General features: G+C 43.5%; 2 protein-coding genes and 1 long non-coding RNA gene across 5 annotated transcripts; 1 reads left to right on the top strand and 2 right to left on the bottom strand.

The window, feature by feature from the left end:
* The first annotated feature begins 6,754 nt into the window (after positions 1–6,754).
* On the top strand, positions 6,755–8,930 carry LOC136472702 (small ribosomal subunit protein uS8z/uS8w). Of its 2 annotated transcripts, none has more exons than XM_066470405.1 (4): positions 6,755–6,886; positions 8,044–8,187; positions 8,266–8,426; positions 8,530–8,930. In XM_066470405.1, the coding sequence occupies exons 2-4, from the start codon at positions 8,055–8,057 to the stop codon at positions 8,626–8,628; spliced, it is 393 nt and encodes a 130-aa protein (XP_066326502.1). In that variant the 5' UTR covers positions 6,755–6,886; positions 8,044–8,054; the 3' UTR covers positions 8,629–8,930. The 2 variants fall into 2 exon arrangements, with proteins under 2 accessions (XP_066326502.1, XP_066326503.1); XM_066470406.1 differs by having other exon boundaries at positions 6,805–6,881.
* A 4,993-nt stretch (positions 8,931–13,923) lies between these two features.
* Positions 13,924–17,203, bottom strand: LOC136472701 (uncharacterized). Of its 2 annotated transcripts, none has more exons than XR_010762403.1 (5): positions 16,108–17,203; positions 15,712–15,935; positions 15,194–15,277; positions 14,558–14,707; positions 13,924–14,302 (listed from the first exon to the last, which is right to left on the bottom strand). It is a non-coding gene; the product is annotated as an uncharacterized lncRNA (long non-coding RNA). The 2 variants fall into 2 exon arrangements; XR_010762402.1 differs by having other exon boundaries at positions 14,558–14,702; positions 16,108–17,202.
* Positions 17,204–17,886: 683 nt separating this feature from the next.
* Positions 17,887–22,682, bottom strand: LOC136476786 (cysteine-rich receptor-like protein kinase 15). Its single transcript, XM_066474741.1, has 8 exons — positions 21,813–22,682; positions 20,163–20,264; positions 19,860–20,038; positions 19,376–19,586; positions 19,044–19,281; positions 18,802–18,952; positions 18,299–18,594; positions 17,887–18,165 (listed from the first exon to the last, which is right to left on the bottom strand). Exons 1-8 carry the CDS (start codon positions 22,633–22,635, stop codon positions 18,144–18,146), a joined length of 2,022 nt encoding a protein of 673 aa, XP_066330838.1. The 5' UTR covers positions 22,636–22,682; the 3' UTR covers positions 17,887–18,143.
* Positions 22,683–22,920: the final 238 nt, after the last annotated feature.

The raw sequence follows: 22,920 nt of genomic DNA, 5'->3' as shown, positions 1-22,920 counted from the left end.
AACATCACAAGCAATGGACATGTGCTCAGATTAATCAAAATAACATCACAGCCAATGGGCATGTGCTTAGATCAATCAAAAAACATCACAGGCAATGAATATGTGCTCAGATCAATCCAAAAACATCACAGGCAATGGACAAGTATTCAGTTCAGTCATAAAGCATCATAGACAACGGACATGTGTTCAGATATAAGAAAACAAACATCACAGGCAATAAGGCAAGTGCTCAGAATAAAATTGTGCAAATCACAGGCATAGGCTGGTGCCCATATTAAGTTCAGAACCACAAGGTTCACATCATTGGCAATGGACTCATGGTCAGATTGCCACCACTAGATTGATCTAGGTTGTAGGTGCAGGGTTATCTAAGACACTAACTATATGTTAGTGTTAGTAAGTAAGCTATGCAGGATCAGATCAACTACACAAAAGAGAAGGTCAACCCACTACACATCCACCAGCTGTAGTTAGATATGCACAAAAGATGCCACCACTGCACAGGGACAGGCCACCACCATTGCATAAGGGCAAACCAGACTCCCGGGATACATGTTCAAAGCCTCAGCATAAGTGTAGTATCACAGAAAAATTATCATCATTGCACATGCTCAAAGCCTCAGTATAAATGTAGTATCACAGAAAATTTATCATTATTGCACATGCCCAAAGTCTCAGATCAAGTGTAGTATCACAGAAAAAAAAACATCATTGCTATTGCCCAAAGTCTCAGATCAAGTGAAGAATCACAGAAAAAAACATCATTGCTATTGCCCAAAGTCTCAGATCAAGTGAAGAATCACAGGAAAAAAGGTGCCCTTCTCATTCTAAGCATGTTCACACACTCTATATCATTGTAGTTGTAAATTAAGTTCAAGTTTCTTTGGCGCTCCTCATCCCTAATGCTCATTGGACCATAACTGATCTGAGGCCGCTGACCCTGAAGCATTCTAAGTGTAGCAAGCAGCACGAGCAAAAAGAATGTGTCTCTTCTCTTCCAAGTCCATCTAGAAAAAATGAATGAAATTTAAGGACAAATGCTCAGAATGACAATGTCATCATCATGGACTTAGACAAAAGCTCAGAAAAAGGATTCATTATAAACTAGAACATGCTAAAAATAAGACTTTCATCATCACAAACTAGGGCAATAGCTCAGAAAAAGGCATCATCATAGACTAAGGCAATAGCTTAGGACAAAAGGAATTATCACAGACTTGAACAATAGCTCAGACAAAATGGCAACTTCATATACTTGCTCATAATCTCACAAAGTAGGACATGTATCCAAATCCAAGAACGCATGACTCACTATCGCACGGTACAGATTAGGGGGGAGGCGAGAGGGGGAGTAGAAATATAAAATACCCACGTCAACAAGCAGCAGCACCACCAAAAGCCCAACCCAGCAGGTGAGAGAGCTCAGATCTACAAGCACACAAGCAAAGAAAAGAGGATTAGCATACAGAAAATAGGATTTTTACTTGGAAAAAACAAGAAAAAAATGAGATCTAAGAACAAGGATCCATACCGCAATAACAGCCAAGAAATCAGATCTGGTGTGTCTGCAGCGAGATCAACAATCAATGGTGACCTAGGGTTTCAAATCGCACAAAAAAATAGAGAAAGAGAAGGGAAAAAACTCACTTGCTTCGAGAGGACGCAAATCCACGGCACCTGCAACAAATCGAGAGAGAGGGTAGGCATTAGGAGGCCACGAATCAATCAAGAACACCGGGGGGAGGAGGAAGAGGAGGTGGAGCTTACCGGCGGCGCAGACGGGGAGCGACAAGAAGAAGAAGAGAGGGAGGCGGCGGGAGGGAAGATATAGAGGCGGTGAATGGCGGGAACGGAGGAGGTAACCCTAAGATCTTCGTGCCATCTCCCCGCGCACGGAATCGCCAGGCGTGTGAGCTCGCGGGAGGACGGAGCGAGCCAGGCTGAAGAAAAACGGCCGATTTGGGCGTTCCTCATGAGCCAGGCTAGGAGGGGACTTTTGCACGAGCGGAGTCTGGCTCGAGAGGGTGGCCAGGGAACCAAACATGAGCAGGTTGCATCCCGGGAGCCTGGTTTGCCCTTATGTGGGCAACCAAACATGCCCTTGGTGTTTATCCTTTCGCGGCGCCGCATGGAAGCAGGAGGGATGAAAGGAAAAAAAAGTAGACAGCGTGTCGAGCTCGGCTTGTCTCAGTTTTTTTCAGCTTATTCTCTCTCATAAAACGCTATTTAATCAGCTAAAATCAGTCAGAATAAACTAGTACACAGTAAATGAGTGTACCAGCCGAACGGGCCCAGAATCCACTAGCGTCTCTAAACTTGTCCTGTATTTCCAAGCAGGTATATAAACTATGAAAACATGAATTTTAGGCCTATAAACTTAATAAATACTCCCTCCATCCCATTTTATCTGGCGCCAACACAAGCATTCCAAATACTAGAACTATTTAATCCAGCTCCCCTTTCCTAAAGTCATCATCAATTTTTTGCATGCATGAAACGAAGGGGGGAGGAATGGTCAAACGATTCGAACCGAATAGCGAATCAATTTTGCATGCAAGCAGTAAGAAGAGTGCCTTGCCTATAAAGATGTTTGGTAACTGCTGCCGTTGTTAATTGCAATGCATGCTACGACGTTGCCCTAGATAAAACAGTCATTCTCAAAAATCAGTGCACGCCACGTATATGGGAATGGAGGGAGTATATAATTAGAGGTCCAATACGGATCTCGGTAGCTTGTTTCGTTAGCGTGGACTACCATCCTATCTGCTAGGCTCGTGTGAGAGTTTGGAAAATATTTGAGGAGCCCCTGTGCGCTGTTCATGATTATTTCTCACCACTATGACCTCACACACGTGGCGGAGGCGGCGAAGTTGAGGAAGGTGACGAGGTGTGCGGCAGGAGGTGGTGTGCGTGGATGAAGGCGCGTCGTCTAGGGCCCCAAAAGCATGGCCCCTAGGTTCGTAGGGAAGGAGAACCGCTGCTGAAGTACGGTGAGTTTGGTTGTGACCTAACCGTTTGGGTGCTATAGGATTTCCCCTTGTGGTGTAATGTATAAGCAATATGTGCAAATTTAGGGTTTGGATTTAGTTGAGTACTCAATCTTTGATATTGTTGTTGGGAAATGGTGTTTCCTAGGGTTTTGATGTAGTTTATTAGCTCGATTTTGGTTTGAACGAAGAGTGAAGATTGTTGTTTGTGTAATGTAGGTCCGGTTCCAACGAGTTCTCACTAGAACTTAATTATGAAGATTTTTGCTACGATCATTGGTGCCAACCGAGCATACGTAGATGGCAAATTGATGTGGTATATGAGAACTCGTGTACATAACACTAGGTTCCTTGTGGTGGAACTTGCCCACCCGGGTTTAAGTCCTCGACTTGGCACGGGTGCTCGTATTTTTCTGGATTTATTCCAGGATTTAACGATGCTACGCTTTCTGTGGTAGGCGACTTCCCCGTCGACAGCGAAGCGCCAGTGCTGACTTCGTAAATCTCGAGATCTGTCGGCTCAGTCCTTCGGAGGTGCTCATAGGGGTAGGGTTTGCGTACGTGTGATCATAGGGGTGAGTGTGGGTGCGTGTTGTGGGTGTCTGCGTTGAACTTTGTAATTCTAAAAAAAAGATAGCCCATAAATATTTTAATAATTAAATGTATAAATAGTCATATTTATAACGGAATAAAAAAATTAAATTATACAAAAATGATATACGTCCACAAACAAATAGAATAAAATAAAATCAAATATTTAGATATAATCCACACCAACAAATACAAAAGCTCAAACTAAATGGAAAGAAAATTAATTAATTCATACTTCATATTTATATATACCAATATCAAAATTAGTATCATTTGTCATTAATAAATTGTTATAGAGAACTTTTAAATAGTTTCAATGGATACATAATTAGTTATCTACTATACCTTAATAGAGAACCCCGTTAGCATATTTTCATGTGATTTCGTGAAGCCACATCATCTGAGGGTCCCACCACTATGAGTCCTTATACAGCAGCCGAACCATCCCTTCCCATCACTATTCACAACTCAGGCGGCGGCACTACTCTCTGTTTCCAAAGCTGCAAACTGAACAGTCGTTGCATTGTGTCCAACTTTCTGTTTCCAAAGCTACAAACTGGACAGTCATTGTGTCCTGCACTATTCTGCTTCATCGAAAGCTCTTGGCTCTATAAAAGGGAGCGGTAGATCGGAAGCGACGAGCGGCTAGGACAGTCCTGCAGGTGGGACGCGTCTTGAGGTGCATGGTGGCCTGGACGTGTTGCGGTGTAGGTGCGGCAGTGCCATGGTGTCTGGGAGACGATGTGTGGTTATGCTGGTGCATGAGCCGAAAGCCGAAGCGCAGCTACAACACACGCGGGAGATTAGTTGTTCCTAGGGCTAGAGAGTCCCTGCTAAGATCCGGTGCCTGAAGGCTCATCGAATTCGTGTTCATTTGGGCAGCCATGACTTCCGACATGCAGTTCGATCATCTGCTGCAAGAATCAGTGCCTCATCGGTTCGTGCTGTGCTTCTCCAATGATCAGCAGTGCGCCAGCGCGTTTTTATTTGGAAGTGCTGTGTGGGTGTCGCAGCGCAGGTTCTGTACCCTACTACTCCTTTTGCTTCTATTGAAGGTCCATCTTTAGTTGTGTGGAGCTGGACAACTTTATTTATCGATTGAATCTCTCAACATTTTTACTTAATTGCACAGCGACTCTAAAGATCTTTGATCCATTCACCGCACTAGTAGAGAACAAACCTTTCATCCGAGGTTAAAATGGGCTCTAGTCCCGGCATTTTTTGCGCCCGGGACTAGAGAGACCTTTAGTCCCTGTAGATGTCTCCAACCGGGACTAAAGGTCCCTGCCCAACGGCTACTGCGCTCGGCACAGTGGCAGGGGACCTTTAGTCCCGGTTGGAGACACCAACCGGGACTAAAGGTGGACCTTTACTCCCGGTTGGAGCCACCAACCGGGACTAAAAGTCCCTAACCTTTAGTCCCGGTTGGTAACACCAACCGAGACTAAAGGTAGACCCTTTAGTCCCGGTTGGTAGACCCTTTAGTCTCGGTTGGTGGACCTTTACTCCCGGTTGGAGCCACCAACCAGGACTAAAAGTCCCTAACCTTTAGTCCCGGTTGGTAACACCAACCGAGACTAAAGGTAGACCCTTTAGTCTCGGTTGGTGTTACCAACCGGGACTAAAGGACCCTTTAGTCCCGGTTGGTAATACCAACCGGGACTAAAGGTCCCCCGATGGGTTAGTTCAAAAGGGAAGCATCCCATCCTTTGTCAGATGTGTTGTGTAGGTGGGGTGGTAAGCTACGCGCGAGACAACGCATGAGGTCTTGGGTTCGAATCTCACGGGACGCAGCGGTGGGAGGGATTATTTTTTTTAAAGCTGGGAGGACCTTTAGTCCCGATTGGTGTTACCCACCGGGACAAGTCCCTCTTTAAAGGTAGACCCTTTAGTCCCGGTTGGTAGACCCTTTAGTCTCGGTTGGTGTTACCAACCGGGACTAAAGGACCCTTTAGTCCCGGTTGGTAATACCAACCGGGACTAAAGGACCCTTTAGTCCCGGTTGGTAATACCAACCGGGACTAAAGGTCCCCCGATGGGTTAGTTCAAAAGGGAAGCATCCCATCCTTTGTCAGATGTGTTGTGTAGGTGGGGTGGTAAGCTACGCGCGAGACAACGCATGAGGTCTTGGGTTCGAATCTCACGGGACGCAGCGGTGGGAGGGATTATTTTTTTTAAAGCTGGGAGGACCTTTAGTCCCGATTGGTGTTACCCACCGGGACAAGTCCCTCTTTAGTCCCGGAATACCTTGACGTCATATGTCCCCTTGATTTCCTTATTTCTAATTTTTCATTTCATAGTGTCATACCAAATAACTTCGTTTAACATCTTTTGATGTAACCTACTAATTAGTAGTTTTGAGGCATAAGTACAACCATGGTGTGTGCACGGACGATACTTTTTGAGGTAGTTTTTGTCCACAAAAGTTCTTTAAATAATCATTTTTTTTTGTTGTTCTACAAGTTTAGCAAGATGGCACAACCATATCTATAACATGATTTTCTACACAAAGCCCTATATTTCTTACTCCATGAATTCTCCTACTACAAAATGTCTATAAAATTCCTGCAAAAGCGCGCGGGGTATCGTCTAGTTAGGGGTGGAGGGTAGTGGAGGCCAAACTGGGCCTCCGCACCTCTTGTTTGACAAAATTTAATGACCATATAAATCCCTACAAGACTAAACTACATGTTTGTTTAATATCTCACCATGTTTTGATGACGAAGTGAGCAATTTAGCCCCCTCTAATTCATGGGCCACTCCGCCACTGCACCTAGTTATCATAAAAATAACGTTCAAATAGTTTCAGCCTGCGCATATTTTTCGTGGATATGGATAACAATTGGGCATTCCATGGTTTTCTCAAATAGGAATATGAAATCGTCTAAACAATAATAAGAATATGGAATCAGATTTTTTTTAGCAGAAGAATATGGAACGAGATAGAAAATAATAAAAAATCGGATTAGATTACAATCCATTAGTTTCCTATCCAAAATCATGCGCTCTCAGCTTCTCCACGATCCATCGCCACCGGCCCACCGCGCTCTCAGCTTCTCCACGATCCATCATGTGTCTATGCTTGCACGAGGCCCATCCTTCGACGGCCTGCTTGCACCGCCCTGCCCACCTACGCCGTCCGCCTCTGCGGCTGCACACAAGATCCGACGGCGAGAAAACTCCCTCAGCTGCCTTTATAGCCAGCACTCCCATGCGCTGGGCCAAACCCTAGCCGCCACTCCTCTCCAGCGCCCGCCGCCACCGCGCCGCTTCGCCCTTCTCTCGGCCACGCCGTCCGTCGAGGTGAGGTTAGTCTCCACGTCCCATTCCCTCCGTCCTCGTCCTCCCGAGCTTTGACTTGGTTTCGCGATGAGGTGGTAGAGCTGGTCAGGTGCTGCGGATCGGGCTTGCGGAGGAGGGCGGTGGCGTTGTGTGTGTGCGCGCGCGCGCCTTGTCGGCCTCGTGATTTATCGGTGCGCCGTGTGCGCTGAACCAGGAACTAGGCTTCACATTTTTTCCCCACAATCGTGTCTCTGCCTGGTAGCTTCATCTTCGCAGGAGTCCTGGGACTAGCAGTTGCTTTTGATGCGCATGATTCCTGATGCTCTTGTGCGTTCCCATTTAGACCATGACTGTACTGGGTATCGGCCTATCGGGTGTTCCGTTTTTTCATGATCCGTGAAGCGTCCGTCTCTTATTGCTGTCTTTTGCTTGTGCATGATCAGTGAAGTTTAGTTTGTAATTCTATTCTGGTATGCTGGAGTGATGCAACGTAGTGTTGGTTCTGGCCCAGGTAGGCTGTTTAAGTAGTTAGCGAATAAGCACATCAGGCAGCAGGTATTGGTGCTGAGAGATCCCTTACTTTGTGGGTGATCTTAAGGTAAAAAAATTAACTGCAGTGGGTAACTTTTTGGTGCTTTCTCATCAGCTGTGTCATCAGTTGAGTTCTGGTAATTAGATTAGATGATGTCGGCGTGTAGTAGTACTTGTGTTAATTTGATGGTCTGTTGTTTATGAACCATAGGTTTATCCTGTACAATCTGATTGTTGGAACAAGCTAATGCACATGTGATGAGTAGTTATTTTACAACCACTAGAGCCGATATCATGGTTAATTTGCTGATATTGTAACATGCTTTTAACTTGTTATATGTTGGGTTGGCTTTATAGCTATCATTTTGTTATCTTATGAGTTTCAACTTTCAACAGTATGGATCATGTGGTTAAGCTTGTTATCTCCTGTAGCAATAGCAATTCATTTCTTTACATTATTTCAATATAGCACTGGATTTTTTTTTTGTTCTTTTGTTAGATGAATGCTACCTGTACATCATTTTGCATTGATGTTGTGGCATAATTATTTGTGCTGCTGTTACTTTTTGATCGTGATTCATTGATGTAAATGGCTGTTTCCTATGCTATTCTCTCTGGCATGGGACCCTTACAATTGTATCTTTTTCTTCAGTTAAGGTCAGCATGGTGAGGGTCAGTGTGCTCAACGATGCGCTCAAGTCCATGTACAATGCTGAGAAGAGGGGGAAAAGGCAAGTCATGATCAGGCCGTCATCGAAGGTCATCATCAAGTTCTTGACTGTCATGCAGCGTCATGGTTAGTTCTGAATCTTATGCCCCATTTCAATTGCTTCATTCTGTGGATATGTCTGGTGATTACTGTTCTATTATGTAGGCTACATTGGTGAGTTCGAATACGTGGATGACCACCGTGCTGGGAAGATTGTGGTGGAACTGAATGGAAGGCTAAACAAATGTGGTGTTATTAGCCCTCGCTTTGATGTTGGCGTAAAGGAGATCGAAGGATGGACTGCCAGGCTGCTCCCATCACGTCAGGTTAGTCTGTTGCATTATTTTCCTGCACACAAACTGCTTGTAGTTGTTTGTACGCTCGACTCTTCAAGTGCTAATTGTGCTTTTCTTTTACTTGGATGTGTAGTTTGGCTACATCGTGCTGACGACGTCTGCTGGCATTATGGACCATGAGGAGGCCCGTAGGAAGAATGTTGGAGGCAAGGTTCTAGGTTTCTTCTATTGAAGGGAGTATGGCGAAAGCACTGGTGTTTCCAACAAGAACTCATCTGAGCTTTTGGTTTTTGGTCTGAATAGAGTGCTTTGTTAAGATTGTGGAACCTTGTTATGAGCTGTCCCTGCATTTAATTATTATGACCTATATGCCTGTCTTGTGTTTCTTTCTTTCTTTCTTGAATTAACTGTTTTGTGTTTGCCCTCTTTCCATCTCAGAGGAAGACTAGAGTTTCTTCTTTTAATTGAGTCCTGCATGGATCTTTCTTATGCTGACTATAGTGGCGTGGTGTAGTGCTTTCATTCAGTTTGATATCTGAAACTGAGCTAAATCAGTTGTACAGGAGCTTTCCTAGTTGTGAACTGCGATATGTTATGATATCTGAACTGAGCTACATCAGGAGCTTTGCTTGTTGGACAGGAGCTTTCCGTCTTCATAAGGTGAGGTCTATAAGTGAAGTGCCAGCACTGTAAACATCAGGGGTGAGCGGAGCAGAATAAGGGACTTCACATGTCATTGCCACCCCAACGGAAACAAAAGCTTCCATTAGCAACTACAGTAGCTCCAAGATAGGGAGGGGCGAACGACTCGGATACATGGGAGGGTTAATTGTTTCTACCGCACGTACCTGGCGGCTCGAGATTGTATGGATGGATGGCTTAATTATGTTTCCAACCGTAGCAGGGGTGATCCCTGTCACCGTATAGCAGGTGCACCTCTATTGCTTATCTGCAACCATTGTAGATTGTGCTCAATGGTAGAGATGAGATGGAATCTACACTTGATACTTGCCATGGCTACAGCTACTTAATCTCCTTTTAAATCATAAAAAAAGCTGGGATAGTTATTGGGATAGAGGATGGAGATGTCGTAAACAAATGTGCCCTTGGTTTGTTTTGTTAGTAGGGCCATTTGTAATTTTTACCAAGGGGCCGTTTGGTTTCCCCTGTATCTGCCCTGCCAAATTGAGGGTGAGCAAAAAAAAAAATAAAATAAAAAATGGTGGAGCATTCGCCCGCCCTCACCTCGCTATCATGCGGGTGTGGAAACCAACTAGTGCAGACATGGGGCCACCCCCGGCACCGTGGGCTGCTCCAGCACCTTTGCCATCGCCAACAACACATACCCCATCGAAGCTGGCTGGCCGAGCAGCGACGACATGGGGGAGCGAACGCGGCGGTGCGTGGGTGGGTGGGGGTGGGGGAGGAGATGCGGCGCGAGGCGTGGCGCAGGAAGGAGCATAGCGCGGGAACGGGGAGCCGTGCGTCGCCGGCGGGTAGGAGCGAGCTATGGGGAAAAACAACAGCGAGGTGGGTGTGTGGGCGAGCGACGTCCAGATAAGGACGGACGCACGGACGCTCGTGTTAGAGAATATCGAAATCTGTTTGGGCGGCGGTGAGAGATGGCTTTCCTCGCGGGCCCCCTTTGGGCGGCGGCCTGCCATGGCCTCCCTGCTCGGCTGGAGCTCGCTGTTGCCACTCCAGCGCCCCGAGGGTGGCCTCCATCCACTCACTGTATTCCTCGCTGATCTACCGCAGTTCCCCCACCAGGTTGGCAGTGGCCTCAATTGTTTAAGGCATTTTAGGCTTTTTGTTTCAGGTGTTTCATTTGGATGTTGTAACGGTATATCTGGGATGTTTGCAATGACAAAATACACATGTTGTAAGCCTATGTGCAAAGTGTTTTAGTTGTCTCAGATGCATGGTTCAAGTGTTTTCATCTGGATGTTGCATAAGTTGCTATGGCTGCACATGCATGTTTCAAGTGTTTGTTTTCATGTGTTTCAGATGTTTCAGACTTATGTTGCAAAAGTGGATCTGGATTATTTGAGACGTATGTTGTTTTCATCTGGATGTTTGCATATGTTGCTTTGGCTGCACACACATGTTTCAAGTGTTTGGTTTCATGTGTTTCAGATGTTTCAAATTTATGTTGCAAGAGCGGATCTAGATGTTGCATATATTCTTATGGCTATACACACATGTTTCAAGAGAATGTTGCAAATGTTTTATCTTTATGTTTCAAAAAAGTAGATCGTGTGTTGCACATGTTGCAATGCACGTTGGTGGCTGGCGGACAGTGGCCTGCTACAGCCCGCCTGGTGCTGCTACTGGGGCGCCACCGTGGTTCACGTGCGGTGCGACAAGCCTGGTGCTGCTGCCAGGGCGACGCTATGGTTCATGTGCCGGCGCGGGGGCGCCATTCCAGACGCTGGCACTCGATGCGGGTGTCGGGTGCAAGCGTGGAGCTCCATCTGGACGGATGCTACCTCCAGAGCAGGATTTGGCGTAGGGCAAAGGGAGTTGCGTGCGTTGGCCCCGGGTGTGGGAGCAGCGTTCGGACGTCCGGGCGCTAGTCGTCCCGAACAGATTTTGCCAATGAAGTCAAGCACCAATATTTTGGTGGCACACATGGGCCGTAAACCAAACGAGCCCTAAACTTCTTGACGATAAATCACCATGTAACACAATATAAAATCTATTCTTGTCCTTAAAAATAACCTAGTAGTATGGAACCATCAGTTAGGAAAAACTCAAATATTTTCTGATTGCCTTTTGAGAATTTAGAATATATGTAAACTTTGGGTCTATTGGCAAATGTCTTGTAATCATAGTATGTAGTTCCAGATATTTAACAATTTTTCATCCGCAGCTACTGAACAATTTATAATTCCACAGGGTTCTTTCATCGAGGTGACTGCTTCTAGGAGAGGCATTCTAATGCTTTCAGAGGTTTCCTGGAGTTCGACAAGAGAGAAAGAGGATGATGACCTCCAGCTGATCGATGGGCTTAACAAACTTAGGCATGCTCATGTTGAGTAGACCATTCACACTTCGTTTTAGTGGAAGTTGTGCGCAGTTGACATGTGTTTAATACTTACTCCCTCCATACTAAAAAATAAAGTCGTTTTGGACAAAGCTTGGATCAAACATTGAGAATATAAATCATGAATAACTTTTAAGTTGTTGAGTTTGGAAATGTAAAAACCATATGTATAGATTTGTCTTGAAAAATACTTTCACAAAAATTTACATATATCACTTTTTGATAAATATCTTTATAAAAATAAGTAGTCAAAGTTATGTTTTGGAGACCGTGTCACTGTCCAAAACGACTTCATTTTTGTTTAGTATGGAGGGAGTATGCACCAAGGAATGGAGGCCTTAATATAAGTGGTCATATCTGAAGTCCATAGCGCTTTTGATTTATCTCCCAGTTCCTCTGTCTCTTTGCAGAGGAAGAGGAGCATACATAAATTTAATTTTTTCATGGCACGTGTTGACGCCTGTTCTGGTCAACACCGGATCCGTACAAGAACCCATCTGGCTAGGGTTGGGTAGATCGGTTAGGGTAACCAAGATCTCCAAGTTCCCCAGCGGAGTCGCCAAAAATGTGTTGACGCCTTATGTGGCCAACACACCTAAAACTTGCACTAGATCGCACGGATTCACAACGAATTGATCACATGCAGCACACCCACACAAACCAATCATTCTGGTTTGGGAATCTGGTCCGACCGGTTTCTTAGGGTTTGTTGCGTCGACCTACCCGGGAGAGATCCGTCGGGGCTGGCTCACCTAGGGTTGCTCTGAGGTCGACAGGCCACTCAGAATGCCGTCAATCACCATGGAGACACGAACAACCAAAAGGGGTTGGAAAAGCTAGGGTTTAAGAGAGATAAAAAGTAAAGGTATATTTGATTGATCGATTGGATTAACCCTCAATTGGCCGTGACCCTTTATATTTATAGGATTGGGGGTCTTACCCCGCAAGGAAATCCTTTTACAAATCGTAATCTCCAAGGATTCCTCAATCCTAGTCGGATTGGAACTAAACCGGTCAGACCGGTTTGGCAAACCGGGCTGACCGGTTGGTGTTGCTAGATCAGCTACAGGACCAAACCAGTCTGACCGCTTTTGGAAACTAGTCGAACTGGTTTCCCCAGCCAGAATGGCACTGTGCCAATTTTGGCCACCAACAACGTGGTTGGTGAGTTTTGCGGAAAAAAGGTTCGTAGTTGCCATCTTAGTGTGGATACTATGATGCATTTGAGGTTTAGGGTTTGTAAAAAGGTAACATATCAGGTGCAAACCAACTAACCTGTGTAAACTTGGAAACTACCAATCAGAACCACTAGATGCTGATCCAATGGATGGGGTGAGGGGGCTTAAGCGGAAAAAAGGCCGGCGGGTGGGGGGCTTAAGCTCAAAAAAATCCCACCTCTCACCCCATCCATTGGATCAGCATCTAGTGATCTTGATTGGTAGTTTTCAAGTTTGTATAGATTGGTTGGTTTGCACCTGATACGTTGCCTTGTAAAAATGGCTCTCAAGGTGATAGCCTATACTTTTGCTCTTTTGATGTTAATCAGCATGGATGTGCACATTGGCAGATTAAGTTTGAGGCAGCTTGCATATCAGTGAAGGTGACTGTGTCACCTCCCATGTAGGGATGTGAGTACCAAATGATGTTTTTTGGGTCAGTTGATTAGTTATGGCAAAAGGGCCTGTAGCCTAGTGGCTACAAGAGCTTCAGTGGCACCTCAGGTCCTGAGTTCGACTCTCCGTGGGAGCGAATTTTCCATAATTTAATGGTATTGTGTTTTCAGCGATAGGCGACGTTCCTGTCGACAGCGAGGCGCCTGAGGATGTTGTCGGCCCAATCTTCGAAGATGCTCATAGAGGTAGTGTTTGCGTACGTGTGTTCGTAGAGGCTGAGTGTGCGTGTGTTCTAAGTGTCTGTGTTGTATTGTGTAATTCGCAAAAAAAACTGATTAGTTATGATGGCATGTCACTCTGGTTCATTTCTCATTCCAAATTAATTACGTGAAATGTCATTCTAGTTCATTTTATTAAGTTTTTGTGTTGACCCAATGATCTAAAGTAATTATGACTAGCATCCTACTCCCATGATTTGAATTTTCTGGTCTTTTCATGGTTCGGTAGTTAGGTGTGTTGTTTGACCATGCACTAGATGGGTGTGTACTTGAATGAGTTTTTCTTTTGTGCTGGAACAGAGTTCTCATCTCTGTTAAACCTGAGCCCTATTTCATTGACTAGTAGAGGATGTCCCTACACGTTTTAAGCTTTGTTTATATGTGTTACACACCATTTTACTAGATGTTATGTAAATATTTTTTTAACGCATTGGACGATACACATACACTAAAATAGGCCTTCTCACAAACTTGTGCCATTTTCTGATCACGTTTGATGAACCCAAAGCCGCAAGAGGCAGTGCTGGTGTGAACTTGGAAACTAGTCAGCCCCCGCGCGTTGCTGCGGGTGAGAATAGCAATGGTAGGTAATTGTATATTATTCCATGCCTTATAATATCTTAATTGTTGATTAAGATTCTAGGATCACAAGAGCTTCATTACATCATAGGATCATGGCACGTCAATTTAGTAGGTCTACCTTTTTAAGAGTACATCTTGTGGTAGTACAATTCCATTTCTACTTGACAACTCTGAACCCGACAGGCTAGAGACGCTGCTTGGGTCAGCCAGGTCTGACTTGTGGATCTCTGAACTTGGAGATGTCGCCTGCCGCGTAAGGGGCTTGCTGAATGTTGCAGCACTCCACCAGCATCCTTCCCGTTCGATTCTTTCGTTGTGTTCAGGAAACGTCCGTCAGTGTCTCGTGGGCAACCGCGAATGCTGATGGCGTGACTCATGGAGACACAGCTGCATCACGTAGGTAGCAACATGAATGTAGTGGTAGAAGACGACAGAAGATATTATGCATGCCATGGTGATATAGCGTCATTCAGTCAGCAGGTGACAATTATGTAGTTCAATTAACAGTTATAGATTTGAGAGCGTGACTCATGGAGACAGCTGACTGACATAAATGCTATTTGTTGCATGCAATGGTGATGTAGCAGCAGTCAAAGTTGACAGTTAAGGTGTTCAACCAACAGTTTGAGATGTGCAAAGTACCTTTTGTGGCTTTGAGCAGCCTGTTTTCCCTCTTTGCTTTGGCATGGGCACGGCGTCGACGCAGAATGGCATCATATTGCTTATTGTTCACTTAAATTGGTGCTTCTGTTGGCATATGCAGTGGTATAAACATTCGCGCTCCAGGCTGCACTGACAAACACAAATGGTGGAAGATAAGCAATAAGATGTACTTTTATAAATATTGTACAGATTTCCTATTTGAAAATGGAAGCATCAAATAAAGATTTCTTTGCAGATCCTCATTTATTAGAAAGCAGGCCATGTAAAAGATATTGCTTCAGCATAGCATCTATAAAGAAATGTCATCAGATTATAGCCATACTATTTGTGCCCACTTAAAATAATGCAATTTTGAAGTGGTACAGTGTTAGGTTTTTATATATTTTGTAGATGATAATATTGGTTTTCAGTTAATCATATTCCTTTCGTTTCATAGAGCAATTACAAATGCATTGATCCTTGCGAAAATGGGGTCTCAATTTAGGCAGTGCATGGCACACAAACGCTACAACAAAAAAGATCTAGCAAGCAAATGGTATTGAATGTGTTAAAAACCATGAATCTATGCAGAATAGGAGAAATGCGTGAAAAGTATATATTATTGCCAGTACTTACCTTGGAAGCACCAAACATATTCGCAGCATAAATATGAAAATCCCTTGGAAGCCAGAGAACATCATTGTCAGGTCCATGGAAGATCTGCAGAATGGTAATATGGGAAACAACATCTTCATCAGGTAATTGACTAATGCTATTAGCACCAACATCAGGTGGGAAGAAAAAAATGTTTATTTGTTAACTTTAATAGGCAAAAGAATTATGAGAACTTTAATGTAGCCTAATGTCATGAGAAGAAGTGCCGGCACCCTGTAACTAAACAATAGTTTGGGGGGGGGGGGGGGGGGGGGGGGGGGGGGGTCCATCAAATATTTAATATTAAGTTTCACAAACATAGTTGGAAAACAACATCATTAATACTGGGCAATGAAAGTATATGGGTACCTGCTATTTTATTTTTTATTATTAGTAGCATGTTAAGTATAAAGTATATATACATTGTGAAGCAAAGGAGTGCATCCCCAAAACTGGAGACTGGAGAAACATGCAAAATAAAAAGAGGAGGCATAGCATACCTAAATTCGGCAGCTAACTTTATAGTAATCGAAAATGAGGTAACCGAAGAACTTGGTGACCCAATAAAACTATTTTGCTGCTGGTGCATATGAGGAAACCTTGACTGCCAATATGTGTAACGGTAAATCAGTTTGAGGAAAGCACCAATGCATATATGACTATATCATTCACGCAGTTATCATCCATCAGGTAGAGATCATGTGGAGCATCTTACAACTATTACCTGAAAGGGGAAAAAGCGTCACTAAACTATTCAGTGTTGGATTTCCTCTCATTGTAATCATAGAGCACATATTCAGGGTCAGAGTTGTACATGGTAAACCCATAATGATGAAAGCAATTCAGCTAAACATATTTTAGAGACGCAGTGAGAATTGGGGACTGTAAAAACTCACATCATTCCGTAAGCCTGAATGGCCTAGGATTGGGTGATTTCTCTGAGCCTCTCCTTGCTCTTCTGGTTCTGCATTTACCTACCTGAATTGGGAAGATAACATGTTAGTTTGTTAGTTCCCTAGGTACAGAGAAAAGCTCCGTTTTTCAACACTGGCCATTACTCTTGACTCTGAGCCATTCAACTAATCGTTACAACAGTCTTCTAGGATGAAGCGGTCCTCCTTGACCTAGTATAGCAGAAACACAGGGATTTTTTTTATATAATATATACGCTGTAATCTAATGGGTAAAAATGGTACAGTTGACAAATTTGATAACGGAAACATCTACGGTGGCCATTTTCTGTGAAACAAATCATAAGGCAACCTATTGTGGATAGGAGGTGCCAATCTGAGCAATGTATTGAAATAAAAAAATGTGGCTGAAATTGGAAGAACGGCAATTGTACTATTCAGTAGACGTAGGAGAAAATCAACACAAAAAAAGCTCTATGAGGGGGAGGGATAAGGAGAGGAAGGGGAAACGGGCGCAGGCACAACCGGGGAGAGGAAGAGGCGATGCGCCGTCGTGGTCTGGTCCATGTGCCGGCAAGGCCGGCCACGGATCAGATTCGGCACCAAGGGAGAGGAAGAGTCGGCGTGCGGAGCGGATCCGGCAGCAGGGCTGGCCGCGGAGCAGCGGAGTGCGTCGCAAGATGGAGCCGGAGAGGGTGGGGGCGGGCTCGCGGCGCCGGCGGCCTCACGGCTACCAGCGGCGGCATGGAGACCTCGGGGAGGGAGCGTCTGTGCCGGGAGGCAGACACCGGCGGGGCACCACCGGGGGGCTGCGCCGCGCAGCCTGGGAGCCACCGGGCCGGCCGTGCGAAGCGTGCGGAGGTGGCCGCGCTCTGGGCTTCCCGCAGCGCCACCACGTCGGGAGAGAGAGGGAGAGAGAGAGAAGGGAGGCTGCGGCGGGGATGCGAGCGGCGGAGAGGCAGCGCCGGGGACCGGCGGGGGTTTGCCGCGGCGTTGGTGCGTAGGCAGCGAGAGAGCAAGCGCCGGGATGGGGAGGATGGAGCGTTTTTTTTTTTCGTGTGGGTCTCTATTACGGATGGAAAAAGGAAGGGACTTTCCGATAAAAAAAAAAATAGGGGACGTCGGGAGGGCTGTGGAAACTTCCGGCATGCGCTACGCGGAGGGAAAAGGAGAGGTAAACGACGAAAATGAACAGGGTAACAGTGTAAGAGTAAGATGCATCCGTACTTCTATAGCCGTAGCATTGGTTTTTATCCTGTCAATCAGCCGGTTCGCTCGTTTTTAGGCTGATAAATTTCACTGATGCTGATTTATTATAAGAGAAAAATACTGTAAGCTTTATTCAAAACCACCAAACGAACATGCTAAAAGTTTATCTTCAGATGTCTATTCCTCGGAGGGCCCAATCTACTATCACTGAATTGATGGCAATGGAAGTATAGAACTACAGAAGTTCAACAGGTGTGTGTTGTGTTTAAGGTGTCGTTACTCTGAATATTTTTAACATGATCATTGCTCTTATGAGACTGAGCTTATATATATAAATATAAGGCGGTAAGCTTTACTTATCCTATTTTACCAGTATATGCTAGCTCTTTGGCTTGCAACGTAATTAAATCGTTGAATGAATATGGTTTCTTATGTCCAAAAATGAGCAGATGAAAATAGAAACATTGCCACGCCATATGGATACCTCCAATTTTGGTATTTTACGGACAATTCGATAATCATCCAAAATCAGACACATTGTGTAGGTATGAATTATGAAAATCATTGAGAACCAGACCATTGAACACCCTTTATAACAGTGCTTCATGATATCAAACGCTCCTGACTTGAAGCAACAACCACTGTTGTTTCATATATTCCATCTTTGAATCCCAGCAGTCTAGTGTATGAAAAACTAGACCAGAGGCAAAGACGTCCCTCTGATTTTATCCTTAAAGAAGCTGGTACCAAGACTCGAACCTAGACCAGCAACAGGGATTTCATTGATCCCCGGAGTTCAACACATCGTTACGCTACGAGAATCTTCGGTACAGCCTAGCATAACAAAAGCCATTCTATATTATTGTCTCACCATTACAAATTTATAATTATTTCAGAGTTAGGAGGAAACCCTTGAATGGAGAAAAAAAGTTATCTCAACATGATCTGAATGAAATTTGAAAACTACCTTCCACATAGGGTAGATATTGTAACATCAACACTAGATGGCTCAACCACAGCAGACGCTTCTTCGGTTCCCACTCTTACATGGAAATATGCTGGGTGCTTGGGTTCAGGCAGGGCCATACTGTCACTAGATAACATCGTTGCCACTTGTGACATGGTGGGTCTATCCACCGCATTCTCTTGCACACATAACAATGCAATATTAACACATCTCCTCATCTGTAGTGTATGGCACTCAGCACCTAACGAAGTGTCTACCAATTGAAGCCATAATTCGTCTTTCCACAACTGCCATGCCTGCAACAGAATGATTAAAATACATGAAGATTTTTTTAGATATGGAAGTAAATCTCTGCCATCAACATCAACCAGTAACCAACATAAAGGAAAACAACACACATAAGAATAAGGGCATAATATTGGTGTAGATCAGTAGATGGTGGTTTAAAACCAAGACTAGCTTCAATACTTTACATGTGTTATTCAAATATTGAAAAAACTCACATGTCCAAGAAGGTTGATGAACTCCCCATATTGATGGAAACTTGATGTTTTTTTTCCACTAATGATTTCAAGAGTCAACACACCGAAGCTAAAGACATCAGATTTGATTGAGAAGAGGCCTTCAGAAGCATACTCAGGAGCCATATAACCACTGAAAGAAAGTATATAAAAAACTCTGATGTTAAGCTTTTGTACACTTTAGGTTTTATAAGCTAGGATGGAGTGATTTGTAAGAAACTTACTATGTCCCAACTATTCTTTTTGTGTTTCCTTCAGTATCATCTAAGCTAAAAATTTTTGCGAGCCCAAAATCTGAAATTTTAGGATTCATTTCACGGTCTAGAAGTATGTTGCTTGCTTTAAGATCTCTATGAATGACACGTAACCGAGAGTGCTTATGTAGGTACAGAATTCCTTGTGCTATCCCTTCTATTATGGCTAAGCGTTTATTCCAATCTAGTAAAACTCTTTGTATTTCATCTGCAAATCAGTTAATCATATACATATAAGATAAAAGCCATTAGCAGTCAGCACTGAACAAAGCTTGTACTATGATATGTTTGAGAAGTGTTACCAAAAATATAGAAGTCCAAGCTTTTATTTGGCATATACTCGTAAATTAGTAATCTCTCATCTCCTTGAAAGCAACATCCCAAGAGCCTAACCAGATTTGTGTGCTGGAGCTTGGCTATGAGTTCGATTTCATTTTTGAACTCTCTGAACCCTTGCCCTGAATGTGAAGCTAGTCTCTTAACGGCTATCTCCAATCCATCATGAAATCGGCCCTAGAGAGAAGTTCAAAAGAGTCTTGTGAATGAGTTCAGTTGTCTTCTGACAATTGATTATCCTGCTCACGAAGGCAATGAGAAAAGTACAGTTCCTTGCATATGGTTTAAAGGACTGTTTGGAATCATAACTTTCGCAGGTTTGTAAGAGAAAGTATTAGGGAAAGCTTCCCTTTCATCCCAAACATGGCCTATGACTAGTCCTCTACTTGGTTTGTTTTTTTTTGTCTCTTTTTGTGTTCTCAATATCATATGTTTTGTTCTATCTCTTACCTTATACACTGGACCAAATCCTCCTTGTCCAAGTTTATTTTCTTGTGAGAAGTTATTTGTAGCCTCCAATACTTGCAAAAAGTCATAAACCCTGAATTGAGAACTCCTTTCTATCACCCGAAATAGTGCTTCATCTTCTTCCTTCACATTCATCTTACCCATATCTTTTGAACCTTTATCTAGAATTAGTGTTAGGTGTGATGGTTTCAGTTAAAGTTGATGATGCTATAGCATTGGAACAAAACAAAAGCTCAATATCTTGAGAGAGAAGTATTTTAATAGCATTTTTGGTAGATTACTGACCTTTTCTGTGCCTTTTGATGAATTTGAAGGAAACAATGCCGCAGATAAACAATGCAAGTATAGATGCAGTCATGGTGATGGCAAGAACTATGCTCTTGTGCCCTAACACGACAATTAACCAAAAAAATTGGTTAATTGATTAGACAATTTGACCATTTGGCTTGCAAATAGAGTTAGACCAAAGTTTTAATGTTAGACCCAAGAACTAGTATAAGGAGCAAATCACATGACAAATTGGTCGATCTATCTTTGGAAATCGGTGTCCAAATCTAGACTCAATATTTTGCAAAATACTTGATGTTTAGTAGTTAAAAACTTCCAAAGTTGACAAGTTTGACCCAAAATAGTTTCATTGGACTATTGTATTGAACTTTTTTTTTGCTTGTATGGATATTGATGGCCTAATCCTAAAATTCTGTTTCCACCGATGATAGACCTTTGGATCAAACATGTGTTTTTCCTAATAAAATTGAATCAATTTAGGAGTGGTGAACCTTTTTCAGGAAATGTTGATTGGTGACTATCTTACTATTACTAGCTGGAGGCTTTTTTCGAGCCTCCGTGTCAATCCTCAAGAGACACGCTAGAAAAAAGATAAATACTAGAAATTCTCACAAAATTTTCACAAAAAAGATAAATACATTCGGCCGTCAATCTGGTAGAATCTAATCATCTATCCATTTGATCTATTATGTTTTCAAAAAAAATTATCCATCTTTGCCATTATGAAAATAGTCTAAAGTAACCCCTAATTCTATATCTAAATTACCCACTCTACCACTATAAGTCAACTTAAAGTACATCTTAGTTACCCACCTACACCACTAATTGGAGGCTCCTGTTGGAGCCTTCATGTTAATCCTCACAAGACGCACTAGCAAAAAAAAAAACCATAGAAATTGTAAAAAGAATCAGAAACATCCGGCCATCAATCTGGTAGATTCTAATCATCTAGCCATTGGATCTATTATGTATTCCAACAAATTATCCACCTCTGTCATTATAAAATAATCTAAAGTAACCCCTAATTCTATATCTAAATTACCCACTCTACCATTATAAAACTAACTTAAAGTAACCCCATAATCTTCATTATAAAAAATAATCTGAAGTAACCTCCAAATTCCACATATGTCGTTATGAAAAATAATAGAAAGTAAAATCTAATTCTTCTACATATGTATTACTAAAGAATATACTAAATTACACCACTACTGTCATTATTAATATAAAAAAGACTAACCTAAGGTATTCATACATGAGGTGTGTCACCACGTAGTGATGTAGACCATGTATATATATATGCATGCAGGAAGCGATGATAATATCAATTTCCATGTTAAACACATAGCTCAAACTAAGGGTTCAATCAAACATATGTGAAGCATATATGAAGGTATTATGCAAAATTTATTGTGGATGAAAAGGTGTACATAGTAATTGCAAACTAAAGTCTAACACAACTAGATAAGAGAAGTGTACATATCTATATGCGTATTGTGCTAGAATATTTAACAAATGAGAAAGAGAGAGAGAAAGGTGAGCAATTTTGATTATTAGCTACGGACCCTATTTTTTTCATTAATTTCTAATCTAATATCTATGAAAGTTATTAGCCGGTGCGAAGCACGGCTTGATAGACTACCATACCTTTATTAGGTGGTGTCGGAGCAGCAAAAGTGGAGTTGAAGGACCATGTGAGTATCTGATGGCGCTCAACGTATACGCCGGTGGACGCTGAAAACCCCACTGCCACTTCCGGCGGCAGCAATGACTTTGGATCTTGCAACTCAAAACTAACCACAACGGGTTCAATAGAGGGATGGTCATGAAACAAAAGGGAGGCAACCAGCATCCCGGTGATGCTGTCAAAAGTGATTGTGGCTGTCATGGTGCCATTCAGGGTAAGGTTATTGGGCAAACTTGTGGTGTTGGATGAGCTGATGGATTTGATGTCGATGCCTATGTGTTTGGCGTCGGGGTCCCATTCGTTTTTGTAGGTATCAAACTCGACGGCGATGACCGTGGCGTAGGGGTCGCTAAAGAGGCCGAGAAGTCCCCCGCCAGAACCCATGATTGATGGGTAACCGGAGAGGAAGAACGCCATGCCGTCCCCTGGATAACGGTCAGGCACGATCTCAAAGGTGAAGCGCGTGCTGAAGCTCGCTAGGTCATAGAACGGCACCGGGTGGTTGTACGACATCCGCCCCGTGGAACTGCCGAGCCCGTTGTCGATGTTGAGGTCGATCAGATTGCCGTTCCGTTCCGCGTAGCCCTGGAGCCGCAAGTCCCTTTTTACATCATCGTAACTGGAGGTGTCGGAGAAGTTGAAGCTGAAGGTGATCTGTGGAGGTGGTGGTGAAGCTACAGTGTTATTGTTAGTTTGTTGAGCATCCAAGGATAAGGGTAGGAGAAAGCAGCAAGTGGAAATGAGGAGGATGAGCTGCGCGCTTCTGCTTGCAGCCGAGGCCATGGCAATAGGAATGGTGAATGGCTCAGCCGATAGACGAGCTATGTTGGTTTCTGTTATTCGCTGGCTGCTCCGTGTTATATATATATATATATATATATATATATATATATATGAAAAAGTCTACTTAACCCCACACCTATCATACTTGGTCTACTTCACCCCCTAACTATGAAACCGTCTGTTTTACCCCCTAAACTATCTAAAACCGTCTGTTTTACCCCCTGGGCGGTTTTTCAGCGGCGGGTTTGTTACCGTAACAGCGGTTGCTACAGTAACGGTGGGTTT

The sequence above is a fragment of the Miscanthus floridulus genome, chromosome 8 (genome assembly GCF_019320115.1).
Source record: "Miscanthus floridulus cultivar M001 chromosome 8, ASM1932011v1, whole genome shotgun sequence".
Classification (NCBI taxonomy): Eukaryota; Viridiplantae; Streptophyta; class Magnoliopsida; order Poales; family Poaceae; genus Miscanthus; species Miscanthus floridulus.
The sequence above is the reverse complement of the archived record's forward strand: the minus strand, read 5'-3'. Positions and strand labels throughout refer to the sequence as shown.